Genomic DNA, 17,907 nt, shown 5'->3' with positions numbered 1-17,907 from the left:
AGATATAACAAGATTGATAGTAGAATTTGATATAACAAAGGGTTTATCAGCTACTGTTAGCTGTTACTTTAAAATTAAAGTATAAAATCTAAATCTATAACGTAGGGCTAATAATCGAATTTTACCTACTGCGAACTATGTGATTTAAAAAGTGAAATTCACACGTCGCATAAATGGGCTTTACGATGTGGGTGTTGGGTGGCAGACTCAACCCATGGATTAGAAGCACCCATAAATGGCTCAATTCTATCTTTTTTATCCGTAACTCCAGATATTAAAGAGATATATGTTATTAGACTCTGCAACTCCTTCAAGTTCCTGCAATGGAGTCACTCCTACACTCTTCTACGAAAATTGTTGCTCCCACCCAACCCAAACTTCAAATAAAATGTGGGTTCTTCGGAAACCAACACTCTTTCTCCATATTCCCGCAACAAAACTCTTGCCTTGGTCGTAGAAAGCTTTTAATTGTGGAGGCAAAGAAGAACAAAAACAATGATATTAAGCAAGACAGTCACAGTTTCATCCCCAAACCAGATGAGACCACTGGGTTCTTCCCTGAAGCTGTTCTTCTCAAAGAGGTCTCTTTTCTGCATAAACCCATGTTCCTTTTTTTTCTCCTTTTTATGTTTTCTTTATTTGTGTTATTATAACTCTGCAATATCAATTGGGTTATATATCTATGTCTAGTAAAGATAAGAGTTTTTTCCCCTTTTTTTTTGCTTAGTAAAAAGAAAAGGCCAAGGCTTTCTTATTGTGAACTGCCACTGTTTCACGTACTGTTTTTGTGTTCCATTTGAGAAATTTTAGCTCCTTAATCTTTTTTTTTTCATGGAATTTGAGGTGTGGGTTTTCTCTTTGAATTGCAGAAGAAAGTTCAGGAAGATGGTAGACTTCTCCCAGAATTTGCTGACGAAGAAGAACGTAAGTCAATTGTGGTCATTAAGTTTGTATAACCTGCTTTTATATTTCAGATGAATAAATATAGCCGCGTTGTACTCATTAAAATTTTTTGTAAATTTGCAGAAGAATTGTATGAATCTCTCAACCTTGAGCTGCAAAGCGCATTGAACTTGGAACGCAGTAAGCCCACTTCTCGTAGTTACTTTGTAGTTTCTGCTAGTATGATAGGATTAAACATAAAGAAATTTATGGTTGTTTTCTTGAAAAAATTATTATTCTATCATAGTCATCAAGCTTTTTATTTGGTTTTCACAATTATACTCTTTTCTCTGCTTCTTGCCTTTTAAAAAGTGAAAAATATCTTCGAAATGGTTTAATTGACTCCTCATAGTTGTCTGAGCAGACCATGTTGTTGCAAGAATTCTTGATTCATGAATTGTAGGATGAACTTATGTCACTACTAACAAAGACTTCAGCAAGTGTTGGATTCAAAGCTGATTTTAGAAAGTATAAATTGATTTATTGAACTCCTGAATATGAAGCCAAAGATATCAACATCTTGGCAGCCTTCCAAGGAAATGGAAGATGAATATCTTAAAATGGGAGTTGAATAATTCAGGGAAACTCATGGTTTTATTAGCCTTTGTAATATCAAAGTTGCATTTTGGGGTTCTGATTTCTGTCAAATATGGAGAAGCAAACCTTTTATCATTGTATAGACAACGTGGATATTCTTTTTTCAATGTTGTTTGACATCTGGTCACTTTGTTATGATTCATTGTTCTCCTTGTTTTTACAGTGCGGCACTACGAGGTTGTTTATTTAGTTCATGAGAAGCATGATGAAGAGGTTGAAAGTGTCAATGAGAAAGTCCAAGGTAACTTGGTGTAAATTGTATGCTTATTGTTCTTTTCATTTTGGGCTATTAGTATCCTTTTATTGAATTCCCAACATATTCTTTTGAAAGAATCAATGAGAAAGTTCAAGGTAACCTGGTGTAAATTTCTTATATTATATCTGCAGATTTCTTGAGGGATAAGAAAGGCAGGTTATGGAGATTGAATGATTGGGGTCTTCGGAGACTAGCATACAAGATAAAGAAAGCTAAGAATGCCCACTACATCTTGATGAACTTTGAGTTGGAAGCTAGATGGATTAATGAGTTTAAGACTATGTTAGACCAAGATGAAAGAGTCATTCGGCATCTGGTGATAAAAAGAGACGAGGCAATCACCGAGGATTGTCCACCTCCACCTGAGTGGCACACTGTTCGTGCAGGTGGTGATGATGAAGCTGAAGTCGAAGATGATGAAGATTATGATGATGGTGATGATGTATATGAAGTTGATGATGATGAAGAGCTGGAGGAGGAGGATTGGGATGGAGAAGATGATGTGGATATCTTTGAAGATGGTATTGTTGCTGGAGATGATGATTACATAGAAGAATCAAATCACAAATCAGGTAGTGTCGGGAATAAAGGTAGAAGAAATCTTAAAGCTCAAAAAGTTTCTAAATAGGTAAACATTCTTCTTAAATCTCTCTTAGTATTCAGTTTTGAGAGGTGAGAGCAGGTGTTCTTGGAAGGTTTGTATGTTTATGAAATTTCATGACTATTTTTAGTGTTAAATGAAGAAATTATATTTTTGATATGAACAATGGAAATCATCTACAAACCTCAAGACCCACACTTGCTATGACAACACTTTCAATGCCAAGTTAAAATTACTGATAGAAAACACTTCAGCTGACCCTTTGTATGTTTATGAAATTTCATGACTATTTTTAGTATTAAATGAAGAAATTATATTTTTGATATGAACAATGGAAATCATCTACAAACCTCAAGACCCACACTTGCTATGACAACACTTTCAATGCTAACTTACTGATAGAAAACACTTCAGCTGACCCAACCATTGATTTTTTGTTGAATCAACAATAATTTAAGAATTTAATGCCAGCTTAATTAGAAGAACCAAACTCCTCCCAGTCATCCCGAGTAACAGATAAACACTACCAGCCTTCTTTGAGGTCCACTTCGCCCTCAATCTTCACTATCACTAGCAAAACCAACTACTCCGTGAGTAACAAGTGAGAGTAAAAAAACCCATGGTTACTTGTATTTCGTCTGCAGCCATTGTTGCAACCAGACTCTTCATTTTAGAGAACCTTTTAACACTGTTGGAGATATGAGATTATTGGCTTAAGGTAATATCTGAAATTCAAACTTGGGAATTATATGCCAAAATTTCACATTATTCTTGAGAATATAATATTCCTTGAATTAAAGTCAAGAAATAATATTAGATTACTTAGAACATTATCTACGTATTTTACATTCTTTTTTTTAAATTTATTTGGCTAAAATATAAGTTTACTTAAAAAGCTTCTATTTAAGCTTATACTATTTTATTTTACTAATAAATCAATCCATTCCTCTAGTAACTTAATTATATATCTAATTTTTAAATAAATAAATTGAAATTAGCGAAGATGAATAAGCAGCTGGGGCTTTTTCTTCTTCTTCTTCTTCTCTTTGTTTTTTTTTTAAATAAAAGTGATAGGAATTTTTGTTTTTGCACTTACTCTGGCAGGCAGTTCTAGTGGCAACAAAAAAAAGTTTCAAATTTGATCGAATTCTCTATTACTATTCAAATTTTATGCATTGTTTTTCTATTTTAGAATGTCAAAATTAATGAATTGATATGCAATTTAGTTTAATTTATATGAATTGCTTTTAAAAAATAAATATAAATAAATATTTTTTATTATATTTATTTATGAATTATCAAAGTAAATATTTGATTGTAAATTTGTAATTACATTTGAAATTGAAAACAATAACTTTGGCCTAAATTACCTTATTTTATATAGGCACAATATTAGATAAAATTTTAAATCTATATTTGAGGGAAGGCCAAGTTTTAGTAGAGATAATAGGTAGAAACCTCTTGTGTAAGCTCAATCTAGCGCATGAATACATTTAATTTAAAAATATATCAAAGAGTAAAAAAAATATCATTTTAGTTTAAGTAAAATGAATCAAAGTTTTTACAAATGGGATAAAATTATCTAAAATCTCACATTATCATAGGAATGTAGAATTAACAAAGGAAGAGTTGGTGTTAAGATTATTGGTTATCTCCTATATTTTAGAATTTTGGCTATAGTGGAGTGTGATATTATCGACTTAAGGTAATCTTTGAAATCTAAATAGAATGTTATTCTAAAATCTTACCTACCCTCGAAAATGTAAGATTACTTTTGCAATATGGTTACCGGAATATAATATTATTTAGTCATTATTGGGAACGTTACATTAGTTATTTGATTCATGGGCAGGAATGTAAGAATTTTAGTGATTGGGTGATGAAATGTAAAATTAATTAAAAGTATATTAAATTAAATAATTATTGTTTTTAATTTTCTTTGACTAATTTAGTTCTTTCGATAATTTTTAATTTAAATTTTTCATAAAATTACAATAACTTATCAAATTTATTTTTGTTACACCTTAATTTCAACATCTTAATTCAATCCAATAAACTTTTTTCCGAATATTTGTAACTACCTATGATTATCAATTATTTATTTTAGAGAATTTGATAGTCTTTATGAGAAGGGAAGTAAAACAATTATTTTTTTCACAAAAATGATTGCTTATACTAAATTACTAATCCTATAAACCTTATACGTGGGTAAAGTATAAAATAAATTAATAGACAAAAAAATTAATATCATGTAAATATAAAAATTATTTAGCTTTCTTTTTCTTACATTTTATAGGAAAATTTTAAAATCTCAATTTTAGTATTTATCCTACACTCAAATTTTAAATTATATAATAATAATTTTTCAATTTTCATCCTTGTGTTACACTCAATCTATATGACTATATATAAAAGGAAGGTTGAAAGGACATTCCTCATGCTTGACATGTGGTATAGCCTCTTATTTTATAGGATAATGATAAATTTTCAATTTTAGTTCTTATGCTACACTCAAATTTTAGATTATAAACAAAAAAAGAGTCAAATTTCAATTTTAATCCTTATGCTACATTCTAATTTAAGATTCAATTTTTATACTTCTACTTTTTTATATAATTTGGTACTTTAATTTTTCACAATGTCATTTATTAATTTAAATACTTTATTTTGATTATAATCCTAATCTAACTTTTAAGAGTTATTAATGCTATTAAAGTTATTTGTTAAATTAAAATACATTACAATATTATTTTTTTAAATACATTGCAATTAATTTTTTTAAAATTTCAAAATGTTTCACCAATAAATTTAACAGAAGAATTTAATAGTATTAACAATTAGATCTGAATTTTTTAAATTTATAAAACAGAGAAGCTAAATTTTTAAAAATAAAATAAATATATTAAATTTTAAATATACAAACGCAGCGATTTAAACTATATTTTAATATTCAAATATTTATTCTAGAATTTAATTTAAAACGCGAATCATAATAGCATCCATGCTAGACTATATTACTATATATAAAAGGAAGTCATTAGTGGACACATGCGTCCATTCTTTCATCTTCTTCTTCTTTTTAACATGAGAACATAATGAGTAAAGTTTAATTCTAACCCCTCTAATTTTTTAAGATTATAAGAATGGTGAAATTTCAATTTGATCCATGGACACTTGTCGATTGTTTTATCTTTTCTTTTTTACATGAGAACATATGGGTAAATTTCAACTCCAATCCCTCTAATTCTTTACGATTATAAGAATGGTTAAATTTCAATTTGATCCTCATATTTCACTTAAATTTGAGATTTAATCCATATACTTTAATTTTATCATAATTTGATACCTCAACTTTTATAATGTCGTTAGTTAGTCTAAATACTATATTCTAATTAAAATAATTATATAAATTTTTAAGAACTGTTAGCACTATTAATTTTTTTTTGTTAAATTCAGGTTCGTTATAATGTTTTTGTTTTGTTACATGGATACCAAATGAGTTTTTTTTTTCATTTTAAAATGTCACAACAACAAATTTAACAAAATAATTTTAATAGTGTTATCAGATGGACCTAAGTTTTTAAATTCGAAAAGTAGAAGGATTGAATTCCAAATATACAAAGAGTACAAGAACTTTGAGCAAATTATAACCTTTAAATTTTTACTCTATAATTTAGTCAATAAATAAATAATTAACTCAACACCAAGCGTGGGTAAACACCATATTAGTGTGATTTTTTGACCGTTAGAAAAAGTTATTGTTGGACGAAAACGCGTCATTTTTCAGCTAAGATGGCAATAGGGATGCATTTTTATGTTTTTCTCTCCAAAATCGACCTACTTTCGTTAATATTTTTTGAATTTGGCATATTCTACTAATTTACCCAAAACAATAAAGATTGAATAAAAAAAACGATAAATACGCACCATGTGGATATTTTAAAGATGATACAAAGACATCTCTTTTAAAATTAGTTTAATTGAGATTAAACAATAATTCATAAAAAATAAAACAAAAAAAATGCTAATTTTTATTTCTGTGGATTTTTTTTATTTATAATTTTGAAAAAAGTAAAGGTAGTGTAATGGCATTTAATGGAAAGACGGAATTATATAAGACTTGATAAAAAAAATAAAAATTTCGAGTGGGCTATCTCGAAGTAAATTCTCAGTAGAAGAATACAGGAAAAAAAGGGTCTCGTATTCTCCGATCATCTGGGTAAACCTCTTTTTTCTTTTCTTTTTTTCTTTTAATTGTATTTTCTTATTTGTCTTTTTAATGGTTTGTTGATGGTTAGATCCATTGCTATCCCCTACGTTTCAATTATCATGGATGTAAAATTCTTATATTCTTTCATATTAATCAGTTGAAATTTTCGAAATTTGATAATGTATATCTATGCTGCCTTCTGATCGAAGTTCCAAAATTTGAGACGCTCTGCCGTAGTCAAAGGAACATGTAATACGATAAACGTTTTCCGAATCTGTTTTTCATATCAGTAATGCTGCATTGATCTTTTAGATTAGCGCAGTAAGGACTTTATAATTGTTTCTCAAGTTTTTCGCTTGTGCTTCACTGGGTAATTCACCTTCTGATATGGTATTTCTTTTTCGTTTTCTTTATACTAAGCCTGCCAATTGGATGGGTGGGATTCATTATTTTGACTCCAAATCATTTTGATTAGTGTTTGATGCTTTGATTTTTTACGGATTTAAATTATTTCAAAATCTGTCGTTCTGAATTATTTTTCGGATTTGGATTGCAGAATTGACAGGTAATGGCAGGACAGGGTAATTCAAGTTCATCTGACAAGAAATCAAAGGAAGTTATGAATGATGTATCAACTTTTAGAGCAGAGAATTTGCAGAATAACATGAAAGTTGTATATTACAGGCATGTCTGTGTTCACATTTAGTGGAGATACTAAAAGTTGTGTGTTGAAAGCCAATACTTGAGATGAGCATTGTGGTTTCATTTGCAGCCGAACATTTTTGTCGATAATCGGAGGGGCTATTTCTGGGATTTTAGGGTTGACAGGCTGTATGGGTTTTATATTGTATTTCATTGTCATGGCAATTACTTCAATTGGACTCATAGCAAAGGCAAAGTTCTCCCTTCATTCTTATTTTGATTGCTGGAATCGGTTTATACTCGATGGATTCTTGGGTGGGCTTATGGTAAAGCCTTTTCTTTTATGTTTTGACTTGCTTTACGTATTCCCATATCTTAAATGAATCTAAATTTTGTTCTTTTGCTTTGCCTAACCTTTCATCTATTTCCTTGGCTTATATTCTTCTTTTATTTTTGCAGTCATTCGTGCTATTCTGGACGTATCCTTTTCTTTAGATTTAGAAACTTTCTACACAACATTGCGTTTTGTAATCAAGCTTAATTGAACTCGATCGGTAAAAACACTTGAGCTCAACTCAAAATTGATTGCGAGAAACAAGATTCGAGCTCAAATGTATACAAGTATAGAAGCTGAAGCTCAGTTTGAATTCGTTATATATGCAAATTCAAGTCGAGTAGGTTGTTAGTTGCTTTAACCTACTCAAGCTCATACTAAAATATTATACATATACTTAACTCTCCATTGATAATGACCATTAGGTGCACTAAAGGCTGTTAAACGCTTAGATTCTTCTGTTAGCATTATTTGCCAAAATCTTGATTTATAGTCAAATTTACTAAAATATTTTGCTTGTTTAGCTTGATTAATTAAAACATCTTTTCTTGAAATAAAATATCCATCAAAAATAATATTTTGATTTAGTCTTTTATAATTAATTACCATTCTAGCTTTTTCTCTTTTTATTTCAGCATAGTTTCTTACCATAAAAACAGGAATAGAATGTGGACTATTAGTTTTTTCTATTAATCCTTTTTCTAATAATTCTTTGATTTGTATATCAAATTCATCTATATCCTATTTGGTATATATCATAGGTTTTACTCTAATGATTTTATTGGGATTTTCTAATTTTATTTCACAATATCTAGAACTATTCTAACATAATTTTAATGGATCTTCACTAAAATTATTTTCTAGAATTTTAAACAACCAATGATTTGTTGTTACCAAAAATCCCCTTAGGAAGAAATATCCTCAGGTTAAATATATACATTTAGGTATAATTATGATAACAACTAGAGCCTTATTTAGAAAAGGTCATGATATACCTAATTTGAAAATCCAATAAAAACACTTATTGGAGGCATTCAGTCTAATTAACATACTGGTATAATAGGTTTTAAAGTTAAACCAAATTACCTTATATCTATTACAGATCCTCTACTAGAAGAGTAAAGGATTTAATAACTCTGATACCAATTACGGGGAATAAGGGATGCAAAAGATAATTTTATTAAAAGTAAAGGAAGGTTTTTACAAAGAGAGATACTGAAAGTAAAATAGAATAATTCTAAACTATTTTTCGATGCCTTATTTAGGCTTCATACATTGCTATTTATAGTAAAATTCCTAAACTCTATTTAATTTTTCTTCAATCCCGCACAGTGTTTCTGATAAAGATGAATTTATTATGGCTTCCACGTATCTTGGCATTTGTCACATCACATCTTTGTTTGTACATAGATGCCTTGCTTTTTAAGTTACCGCCTATCTTGAATTTCTTTTTGTTTTCCTATGTGGCTAGCTATTTTGTCTTTATCCTTCTTGGATATTGTCGAGATTCCAAGTCTTTATTTCATCTAGGTGTAATGATTCTGGTGATAGTCTTGGTGAATTCCAAGTCTCCCACGTGTTTCTGATTTCATCGATTATGTGCGATGGTAAATCATCAATCTATATATCAGCTATCTTTTTTAATAGCTTTAAAGATTCTTCATTTCTATTTTTCTGGATATTTTCAGTCTCCTTCTTCCATCAGTCCAAACAGGGATTGATTTAATAACAACAACTCAGCATGTACTTCAACATCAAAGTTATAAACTTTGGACTGATGGAAGAATGATAGAGGCTGACGAGACTAGAAATATCTACAAAAATAGAAATGAAGAATCTTTAAAGCAGTTAAAAAAGATAGTTGATATAGAAATTGATGATTTTTCATCGCACATAATCGATGAAATCAGAAACACGCAGGAGACTTAAAATTCACCAAGACTGTCACCAGAATCATTACACCTATATGAAATAGAGACTTGGAATCTTGACAATATCCAAGAAGTATAAAGACAATAGCTAGCCACGTGGGAAAACAAGAAGAAATTCAAGATAAGTGGTAACTTAAAAAGCAAGGCATCTATGTACAAACAAAGATGTAATGTGACAAATGGCAGGATATGTGGAAGCCACAATAAATTCATCCTTATCAGAAACACTGTGCGGGATTGAAGAAAAATTAAATAGTTTAAAAATTTTACTATAAATAGCAATGTATGAAGCCTAAACAAGGCATCGAAAAATAGTTTAGAATTCTTTTATTTTACTTTCAGTATCTTTCTTTGTAAATATTCTCTTTATAGAATTTGAGATAGCCTTGTTGAGGTGAATTCAACCTTGATTAAAAGTAAGCTACCTTTGAATATCTTTTTTTTCATATCTTAATACTCTACTACTTTCTTTAACTTGAATAGATTTGCTTATGATATCGTGCATATATTCTGAGGAACTATCTCCTATGATCTCGGCTGGAAAAGAAGCTGCTCTGTTTCCCTTGCTCCTGGCATTTGCAATCGGATTCCATGTTTTTGTTACTTTTTTGCAATCGGATTCCATGTTTTTGTTACCTTTCTTCTTTTAGTTACTTTCTATTGCATTTTATTTTCCATTTTCCTTAATTCTTAGATTCAACAAATCTTGGAATAAAACGTAAACGTAAGGCATATTAATTAAAGGCAAATCTTTATTTAATAAGGAGGATGTAATGCAAACCAATATAAGTACGTTTTAGACATGGTAACGAATCATGTAGTAACTATATCGTGTGTTTAGAAAACAATAATAGTGAACAAAAATAACCAACCTCAAATTGGAGGTTTTATACCGACTTTAACCTTCCATGTTCCGAGATTCCGCATGATCTGATCAACGAGACGTATTCTCCTATTGAATTCTGCAATTTTACGTTTCCATTGTGAAGGAAAATACTTCCAACGACACAGTGATGAACAAGGTCATGGTGGCTGCCTCCTACTATCTCTATATTTATAGTTCTCACACCTGCAAATTCCAATACAGTAAAGGCCTTCAGAATCAGATTTTCAAGTGTTACACTCACTATCTGCTGTTTTCTCAGTTATACCTGTCAATTGAATGAATCAGTTGGGTTTTGGGTCAGATTGATTTTTATTTTAAAATTTTCTAAGTCATTTTGAGTTCTAATAATTTAGGTTTCAATTCATTCTAAGTCTGGGCCCATTCAATTCGAACCATTTTGGGTTTGGATCATTTTGAATTTCGTCATTCAGGTTCAGGAAATTTTGGGCTAATTGTTTGGATTGTTTTGAATGAAGGTCATTTCGGATTTACTTGTTCGGATCGTTTTAGGTCCCAAGTCGTTTTAGTTTTGAATTTTTAAATTCAGATCAAAATTGACAGGCCTACTCTCAGTGATACAATTAGATTAATTTGAAGAACTAAACCTTACCAACATCTGAGGGATTCTTTGGAACACGAAAGAGAGAGAGTATAATATGCTCGAGACTACAACACCAGTAATCAAGTTGTGGAGAAGGCGCTTGTTGTCTTTGGTAGGTACAAAAGCTGATTTCAGTATATTTGTCAAGTCAAAGAGTCTGTAAGAAATCTGGAGGCAAGAAAAAAAATGTCAGGGCATGACTAATGAGAGATATTTTCAGTTCCCAAAGATGACACCATTTTACTTACTGCCAGGTATATGGAAGTCGTAAGCATGAAATTCAACATTGGGTAATCTGGGATCAGAGAAAGGAGCAGCTTAGGCTGACCATCTGGAATCCCGGATCTGCACATTGATCGGATATTGAGTTTAAAATATCATATGCTATGATTTAGAGGTTCGAATTTGGATCAACTCCTAGCGAGCAGTTGAAGCACCAAGAATTCTCATGTTGTCAACTTCAGCTTACCTTAGCCAGATGTGAATCTGCGAGATATAGGTCTCCAGTGTAATCTTTCCAAGCCATCTGGAAATGAAAGACATATTAGCTCCACCTTATTGGCCATCGGAAAACAAAAGAATAAAACAAGAGATAATTAAGGGTTACTTACGCAAAAAGGGTTAAACTGTAGCTTCGGAAGGATTGGGTAACATTTCTTAAACATATATACACACTGGTGAAAACAAGGAACAAAAATTTATCAGTAAGAGCCAAAATGTTCAGATATGTCAAAATATCAACACAGTCAACATGAGACCTACGTTATCGGGATCCATGACGTGTAAGGGTGGTATTTATTGTAGGTGATCTTGTCAAGCTTGTAAATGTGCTCGAACCATAGAAATCCCACCTGCAAGTTAATTGAAACCTCATGAATAAGAGTTTCTAGGAAAAGGAATGGCAAGTCAAAAGGGGTATATATGATACCATCAGGGCTATTATTGCCACAGCTATTTTAATTGATACTCTCCGCTTCACCTCTGTTTCCTCGAGTTTTTCCATCCATCGTTCAACCTGCAATAGTAAATCCCAATATCTAGCTATCAACTCCAAAAATTAATTGCATTAATTCATAGCAAGATACAATGAAAAGATCGAAAATAATTGCATCAGAACTTACAGTTGGATGGTAATATGCATATATCATCCCAATAATCCAAATATAACGATCAAGGCCAGAGCGGAAATGCCATTCATGCAAGAGGGGAAGGTTTGGCTTTGCCGGATCAGTATATCCTGCAATGGTTTTTATATTTTTCCCATCAATATGACCAAAAGTTGTTTAAATAGAAATCATGCTTTGGAAAATTACCCACCAAGGAAAAAGGTGAATGGGCTCCAGAGAAATTCAAATACTCCAGGCACTTCCCAAACTAGGATAACCACCAAGAAGCAGGCAATGATTTTTAGAGCAATGACTGACCCTTTCTCATTGTACTTGTTCAGAATACCAAGTGCCCCATAAACCATAAGAGTGAATAGAGTATGCATGGGGCATATATAGTATAGCATATAACTATTATTGAGGACAACACAGCAAAAAAATACCAAGAAATTGAGCCGCCACATCATCTGTTCAATCAAAACACTCAACGTTGGAACTTGAAACATGGAGTAGTTTACATGATCTTTACTTAGGGAACTCATACCTGTGCAAACCTTGCAAGACTGAAATCTTTGCGCACATAATAATATGAGAAGTTCCCAAATCCAGTCATCCAAACATAAGCAGCAATGAAAATTCGGATAGCATTGTAAATCTCTGATGCTGCAAAGTAATGGTACATCAAAAATAAGACCTGCAAAATAAATGGGGGAAAAGTAAGCACAAGACTATCAACAATCCTTGTTCAGCAATGCTGGAACAGTTTGCGTGTAAGCAGCATTGGCCACAAATGTTTGCACTTTCTATGCAACCCAACACATTCTATTATTACAAGTAAACGAAGATCTTTCAAGAATAAAATTTTGCGGGTTTATTGCATCATTTCAAAGAATTACAAACCTGCATCCAACCTTTCCACTCCTCAGTTTGATGTCTGTTCAAATAAAGTATAGATTTCCCTGAAAATGGTGACTTATCATGGTGTATCTTGAATGAAGTTATTGCCGAAACTATGATGAGAAGAAAGTAGAGGAACAAGAAAAGATCCCGGTTGTAACTCTGCATAGACATACAATGAATGAGAGAACTTAATTAGCAAGCAATAATATAGTTTTAAATGATTATTTATTGCAGTAAAACTAAATTTGAAATCCATGACTTACTGCAATATTTTATAAGAAGAACAGAGTGCTCAGCAGTTGTTAACTTCAATTAAAGTTCATTTTTATCTTTTAACAAGTATCTATTATTCTATTTAGACACAATACTATAACTATGAATTATATACTGAAGTAATCATCTTCACCTTTTTCGAAGAGGCAAATACATCAGTACGGTCGCATATGTAATAGTATGCCAAAAGAACACCGAATTCAGATCTATAAGACGAAAAAACAAAAAGAATTGAAAAAAAGAGAGCAAGTTAAGTTACATACTATTAAATCTCTGAAAGAAATGATTCAAATATTAATCAACAAATAAAAAATTCACTTACATTGCTCGAAGTGTCAACCGATTCTCAATCAAGAAAGTTTCATCCATCATAAGAAACCTTAACAAAATCAAAGCATATAAATTCAGTACCTGATCAAAATAGAAAGAAATGAGAAGGAAAGAAAAGAAATCAAGGCTCCAATGACAAACTTGACAATTGGAGACACGGAAGATGTTGAAGACCGCGCTTTAGGAGAACCAGATTGAAGACCTCCGCCTTCCAGTAAAACCGCTCTATCTTCCTCCTTAACGGCACCATTTCCAATTTCGACTAAACTCACATCAGAATGCCTACTAACAGAAATACGAAAACAGAAAATTAATTTTTCACCAATAAAGTACGTTAATTAATTGTAATCGCGTCACAAAATGTAAAAAATCAGAGCTTACGCCTTGGATGCAAGTGAATTTTTCTTGTATTGCAAGTATTCTGCATAGATCCAAGCTGAAATCACCGGAAATACGCCGAGAAAAAACGAAACCTAGAAAAAAATTTAAAAAAAAAAAACAAGATTTTTCTTTTTTATATAAAAAAGAAGAAAGTTTAAAATGCAAGATCCGAGAGGGTTGGAGAATGCTGAAGTGAACGCACCTGACCGGGAGTGATCGGGCCGAAGATCATCATTATTTGGAAACTTTCGGCAAACGAAGAAACAAAATGAAAAGTGAAGTTAAGCCGGCAAAATCAGGCGCATTTGAGCGTAAACAGATGAGTTTAAAAAGAAAATTTACAGATCTGATAGAAATCTGGTTTTTCTAGCCAGTGAGTGGAAAGGAAAAGAAAAAGAAATGATAAAGACGACGAAGCGAAGTACAACAATAGATGGATTTGATTCAAAATAGCAGGGCATGTAGAGAAAGGAAAAAAAATACATAAATAACGATTAATTAAAATTAAATAAAATGTAAAGAAACAGAGTTGATAACCGAGAGACCTGTGTTTTTCCGTACCATATAACAAATAAATGGTTAAAATATCCTATATAACTACATGTACTATTTGTAAATTTAGAATTTAATCTTTATATTTTTATTTTAAAGAATTTAATTTTTTTATTATTTAAATTAAAATATATAAGTTATTTACCACCACTGTTAAAATTTATTTTGTTAAATTTAGAGTCATTACAACTTATTTTTTAGTTTTATAGCTATCAATTGGATTATTTTAATTTAAAATATCACACTAATAAATTTAATAAAAAATTTAACAGTATTTAACAATTTGACCTCAATTTTGAAATTATAAAAGTATAGAGATTAATTTTTTTAAAATAAAAATCTAGGGATTGAATTTTAATTTTACAAAGAGTATAGGGACTTATAGTACAGTTTTGCCTAAATAAATTAAAGGAAAATACAACAATAAATAAAGGTTAAATTTATTATTAGTCCTTGTACTTTGTGAAAGTTATAGATTTAGTCCCTATACTTTTATTTTATCAATTTTATTCTTTTTACTTTTCAAATTGGTCACTTTTAGTCCCTGTACTTTTCAAATATACATTTGGTTAAATTCAATTATTAGTATTGTGCCATACTTGCAATTATAAATTTAGTCCAATTTCTCCAATTGTATCATTCTAAGTCCCTATACTTTTTTAAAATATAGGGACTAATGACAGAATTTAACCAAAAATAAATATTTACATATAAATTATATATTTAAAAAAAATGCGATGTTTTCATGCCCATGAGATGTAGGAATGGAGTAGGGGAAATGGAATCGTCATGTTTTGAGTGTCAATTCATGAAGTTATGATGATGTTCAAAAATCATTAAAATTATTACAAAATATAAAAGATTATTTTAATATTTTAAAATGTAATTAAATGCTGAGATATCAATTAGTTGTATGTTAATATTTTAGGTAATTTGATAAAAAATTTAAGAATTAAAAAGGTGAAATTTTAAATAAAAAACAAAAATAACTTTAAAAAACCAAAAAGAAGTAATTATATTTATTATTTTTAATTAAAATTTTAGAGAAACAGTTGACGTTATAATATTAATTTGTTTTTTTAAATAAATTTGACTATGGCATATTGGTTTATTTAACTGGTAACTTCAAACTTAGCTATAATGTTAAAAACTTTTAATAAAAAATTGACACAATCTTACCTTCCAACTTAAAATAATAATAATAATAATTAAGCTGTATTTAGATTTTATTTAATTTTTAATTTTTATTGTTTGTGAAATCAATTTATAATGAAAAAAGTTATTGGTTAATTTTGTCACACGTCAATAATTAATTAATTTTAAAAATTAAAAAAATAAAAATTATTTATAAAAATGATATTTTAAAAATTAAAAATATATAAGAAAACATATTTTTTTAATTTTTTTTAAAACTAATTAAATGCTAATATAATTTATATATGAACTACCACGTGGATGCTAGTAAATGTTAATTTTTTTATTTATTTTGAGATGATTTGAGTTTAAAAAATAAAAAGTGAAAAATAAAACGAAAGGTTGAATAAATTATTATATTTTAAAAAATTTATATTAATAAATGTGATATGATATTAAAGAAATTAATATTGAGTACAAAAATAGAATAATAATTTAAAAGACGCGTGACCGAAATGTAGATGGGATGTGTTGTCGGCAGAAAGTTGGAAATTGTGAAGGGCGTGTTGGTGTTGATATGCCACCGACATTAATTGAGTGAGGATGAACACTGCGAGTGATAACCCCCAACCATGTATTATTTCGGGCTGGCTGCCATTGTCCGTTCTTTTCAACCTTCATCCAATTTTCATCAACCTATAAGCCCATTCTAATTGTAGACCCTCACCCCGTCGCTCCATAGTTTTTATTCAACTTTCAATATCAACTATATCATGGGCCATTGGTCATGGCACACCCCACCATGTTATTTATTTGAAAGATTGCAATCAATTGAAATAGTAAAGTTAAGGTTTTTAATTATTATTTATCATGTGGGAATATATCAAAATTATCGAAACATATTAAAATTTTGATCAGAATTAAATATAAATATTTTGATATCAGTTTAGGATTATTCTAATTGCTATATTTTTATGTATATATATAATGCTAAATTATCATGGTATATAAATATTTCGTTGTAATAAATTTTTGATAAGAATGAAATATAAAATTTACTTATGAATGGGTACGATACTAACTATTATGATTTAAATGCTAATTTATCATGTTTAAATTTTATTTGAGTGAATTTTATAGAATTTATATAAAAATATTAAAATAAAAATATCCTCATAATAATATAATTTTGTTAAAAAATAAAATTATTTTAAGGTTTATTATATAAAAAACCCCCTTAAAAACAATTCAATAATCAATCGAAAATAGCACTTAACTAAGCCCTCAATTGAATTTAGGCAATCAATTAAGCCATCATCCTTTGACACCGTTAACTTTGCCATGTGGCAAGTCGTGGTTGTGCCATGTGGCATAATTTAGTAATTTATTTTAAAATTTTTCCTCTTCTGGTTCCAGTGTGTATGAGTGATATTCTTCTTTTGGATTTTTCTTTGGGATATCATCGTTCTCTTTATCAATTATTATGGGTTATATTCTCGAAAATTTAGTGGAGTTTTACATCTTAGACTTCTTTATCTCAGCTATCTTATTATTCTTATTGTTTAATCTATCAAACATGGTTCATCTATAAAGGATATTCATTGGTTGGAGGTAATTACATCTATTATTGTTATACTTCCTGGTTGGATCATGGGAGCACGGTGATACAAATCTCAGATTTATAGAGGTTATGTTACTGTACTAGTTGTTACTGGAGCTACATTCGGTTTTTTTTCTCTCTTTTGTTTTAGAGTGCACTATTGATGTTTGAGGTATTATTCTATCTATATGGTTGTACTGTCGATCTTATTATAGCACTGTGGTTTTAATTCATCTCTGGTATGTTTCAAAGCTTCGATGTTAATAATTAAAATAGTTTTATTATGTATCCCATTTCTAGCTTTCATAAAGGGGATAGATAATGGCAAAAGTATAGATGGTGGAAAATCGAGCTTAACCTCGCATATTAGTTCTCATTACTCAGGTAATCTCGGATTATGTCAATGAGTCAAAACGGGATGTCATGTTTTGTATGAGTTAATGCAGTTTATGGTGATCTTTGGTTGGTATTCTAAGGGAATTACAGTAGACTGTGTGTCTAGATTATCTTGACAACAAGAAGAAAGAATTATTCTAAAATGTTATTAATTGATTAATAAGATCGACTTATTTGTTTTAGTCAGAACGGATTAATCACTTGAAAAGTTAGATGAGTTATATATATTCGAGTT

The 17,907-nt window shown here is 29.9% G+C and overlaps 3 protein-coding genes across 4 annotated transcripts; 2 read left to right on the top strand and 1 right to left on the bottom strand.

Moving 5' to 3' along the window:
* The first annotated feature begins 180 nt into the window (after positions 1-180).
* Positions 181-2,553, top strand: LOC107896404 (putative vacuolar protein sorting-associated protein 13F). Its single transcript, XM_016821569.2, has 5 exons — positions 181-581; positions 870-924; positions 1,027-1,083; positions 1,703-1,780; positions 1,927-2,553. The coding sequence occupies exons 1-5, from the start codon at positions 324-326 to the stop codon at positions 2,421-2,423; spliced, it is 945 nt and encodes a 314-aa protein (XP_016677058.2). The 5' UTR covers positions 181-323; the 3' UTR covers positions 2,424-2,553.
* Positions 2,554-6,360: 3,807 nt separating this feature from the next.
* On the top strand, positions 6,361-10,148 carry LOC107896406 (ER membrane protein complex subunit 6). The gene is made up of 5 exons (XM_016821572.2): positions 6,361-6,615; positions 7,163-7,290; positions 7,379-7,574; positions 7,708-7,727; positions 9,997-10,148. The coding sequence occupies exons 2-5, from the start codon at positions 7,175-7,177 to the stop codon at positions 10,025-10,027; spliced, it is 363 nt and encodes a 120-aa protein (XP_016677061.1). The 5' UTR covers positions 6,361-6,615; positions 7,163-7,174; the 3' UTR covers positions 10,028-10,148.
* A 99-nt stretch (positions 10,149-10,247) lies between these two features.
* Positions 10,248-14,532, bottom strand: LOC107896405 (protein REDUCED WALL ACETYLATION 2). 2 transcript variants are annotated; one of them, XM_041079146.1, is made up of 16 exons: positions 14,193-14,532; positions 13,991-14,082; positions 13,751-13,894; positions 13,602-13,658; positions 13,413-13,485; positions 13,007-13,165; positions 12,651-12,800; positions 12,318-12,573; positions 12,122-12,237; positions 11,929-12,015; positions 11,763-11,851; positions 11,612-11,674; positions 11,470-11,526; positions 11,249-11,345; positions 11,010-11,168; positions 10,248-10,582 (listed from the first exon to the last, which is right to left on the bottom strand). In XM_041079146.1, exons 1-16 carry the CDS (start codon positions 14,223-14,225, stop codon positions 10,577-10,579), a joined length of 1,638 nt encoding a protein of 545 aa, XP_040935080.1. In that variant the 5' UTR covers positions 14,226-14,532; the 3' UTR covers positions 10,248-10,576. The 2 variants fall into 2 exon arrangements, with proteins under 2 accessions (XP_040935080.1, XP_040935081.1); XM_041079147.1 differs by having other exon boundaries at positions 13,751-13,891.
* Positions 14,533-17,907: the final 3,375 nt, after the last annotated feature.

The sequence above is a fragment of the Gossypium hirsutum genome, chromosome A10 (assembly GCF_007990345.1).
Source record: "Gossypium hirsutum isolate 1008001.06 chromosome A10, Gossypium_hirsutum_v2.1, whole genome shotgun sequence".
NCBI lineage: Eukaryota > Viridiplantae > Streptophyta > Magnoliopsida > Malvales > Malvaceae > Gossypium > Gossypium hirsutum.
Note: the sequence above shows the minus strand (reverse complement) of the source record. Positions and strands in the feature narration are given on the sequence as shown.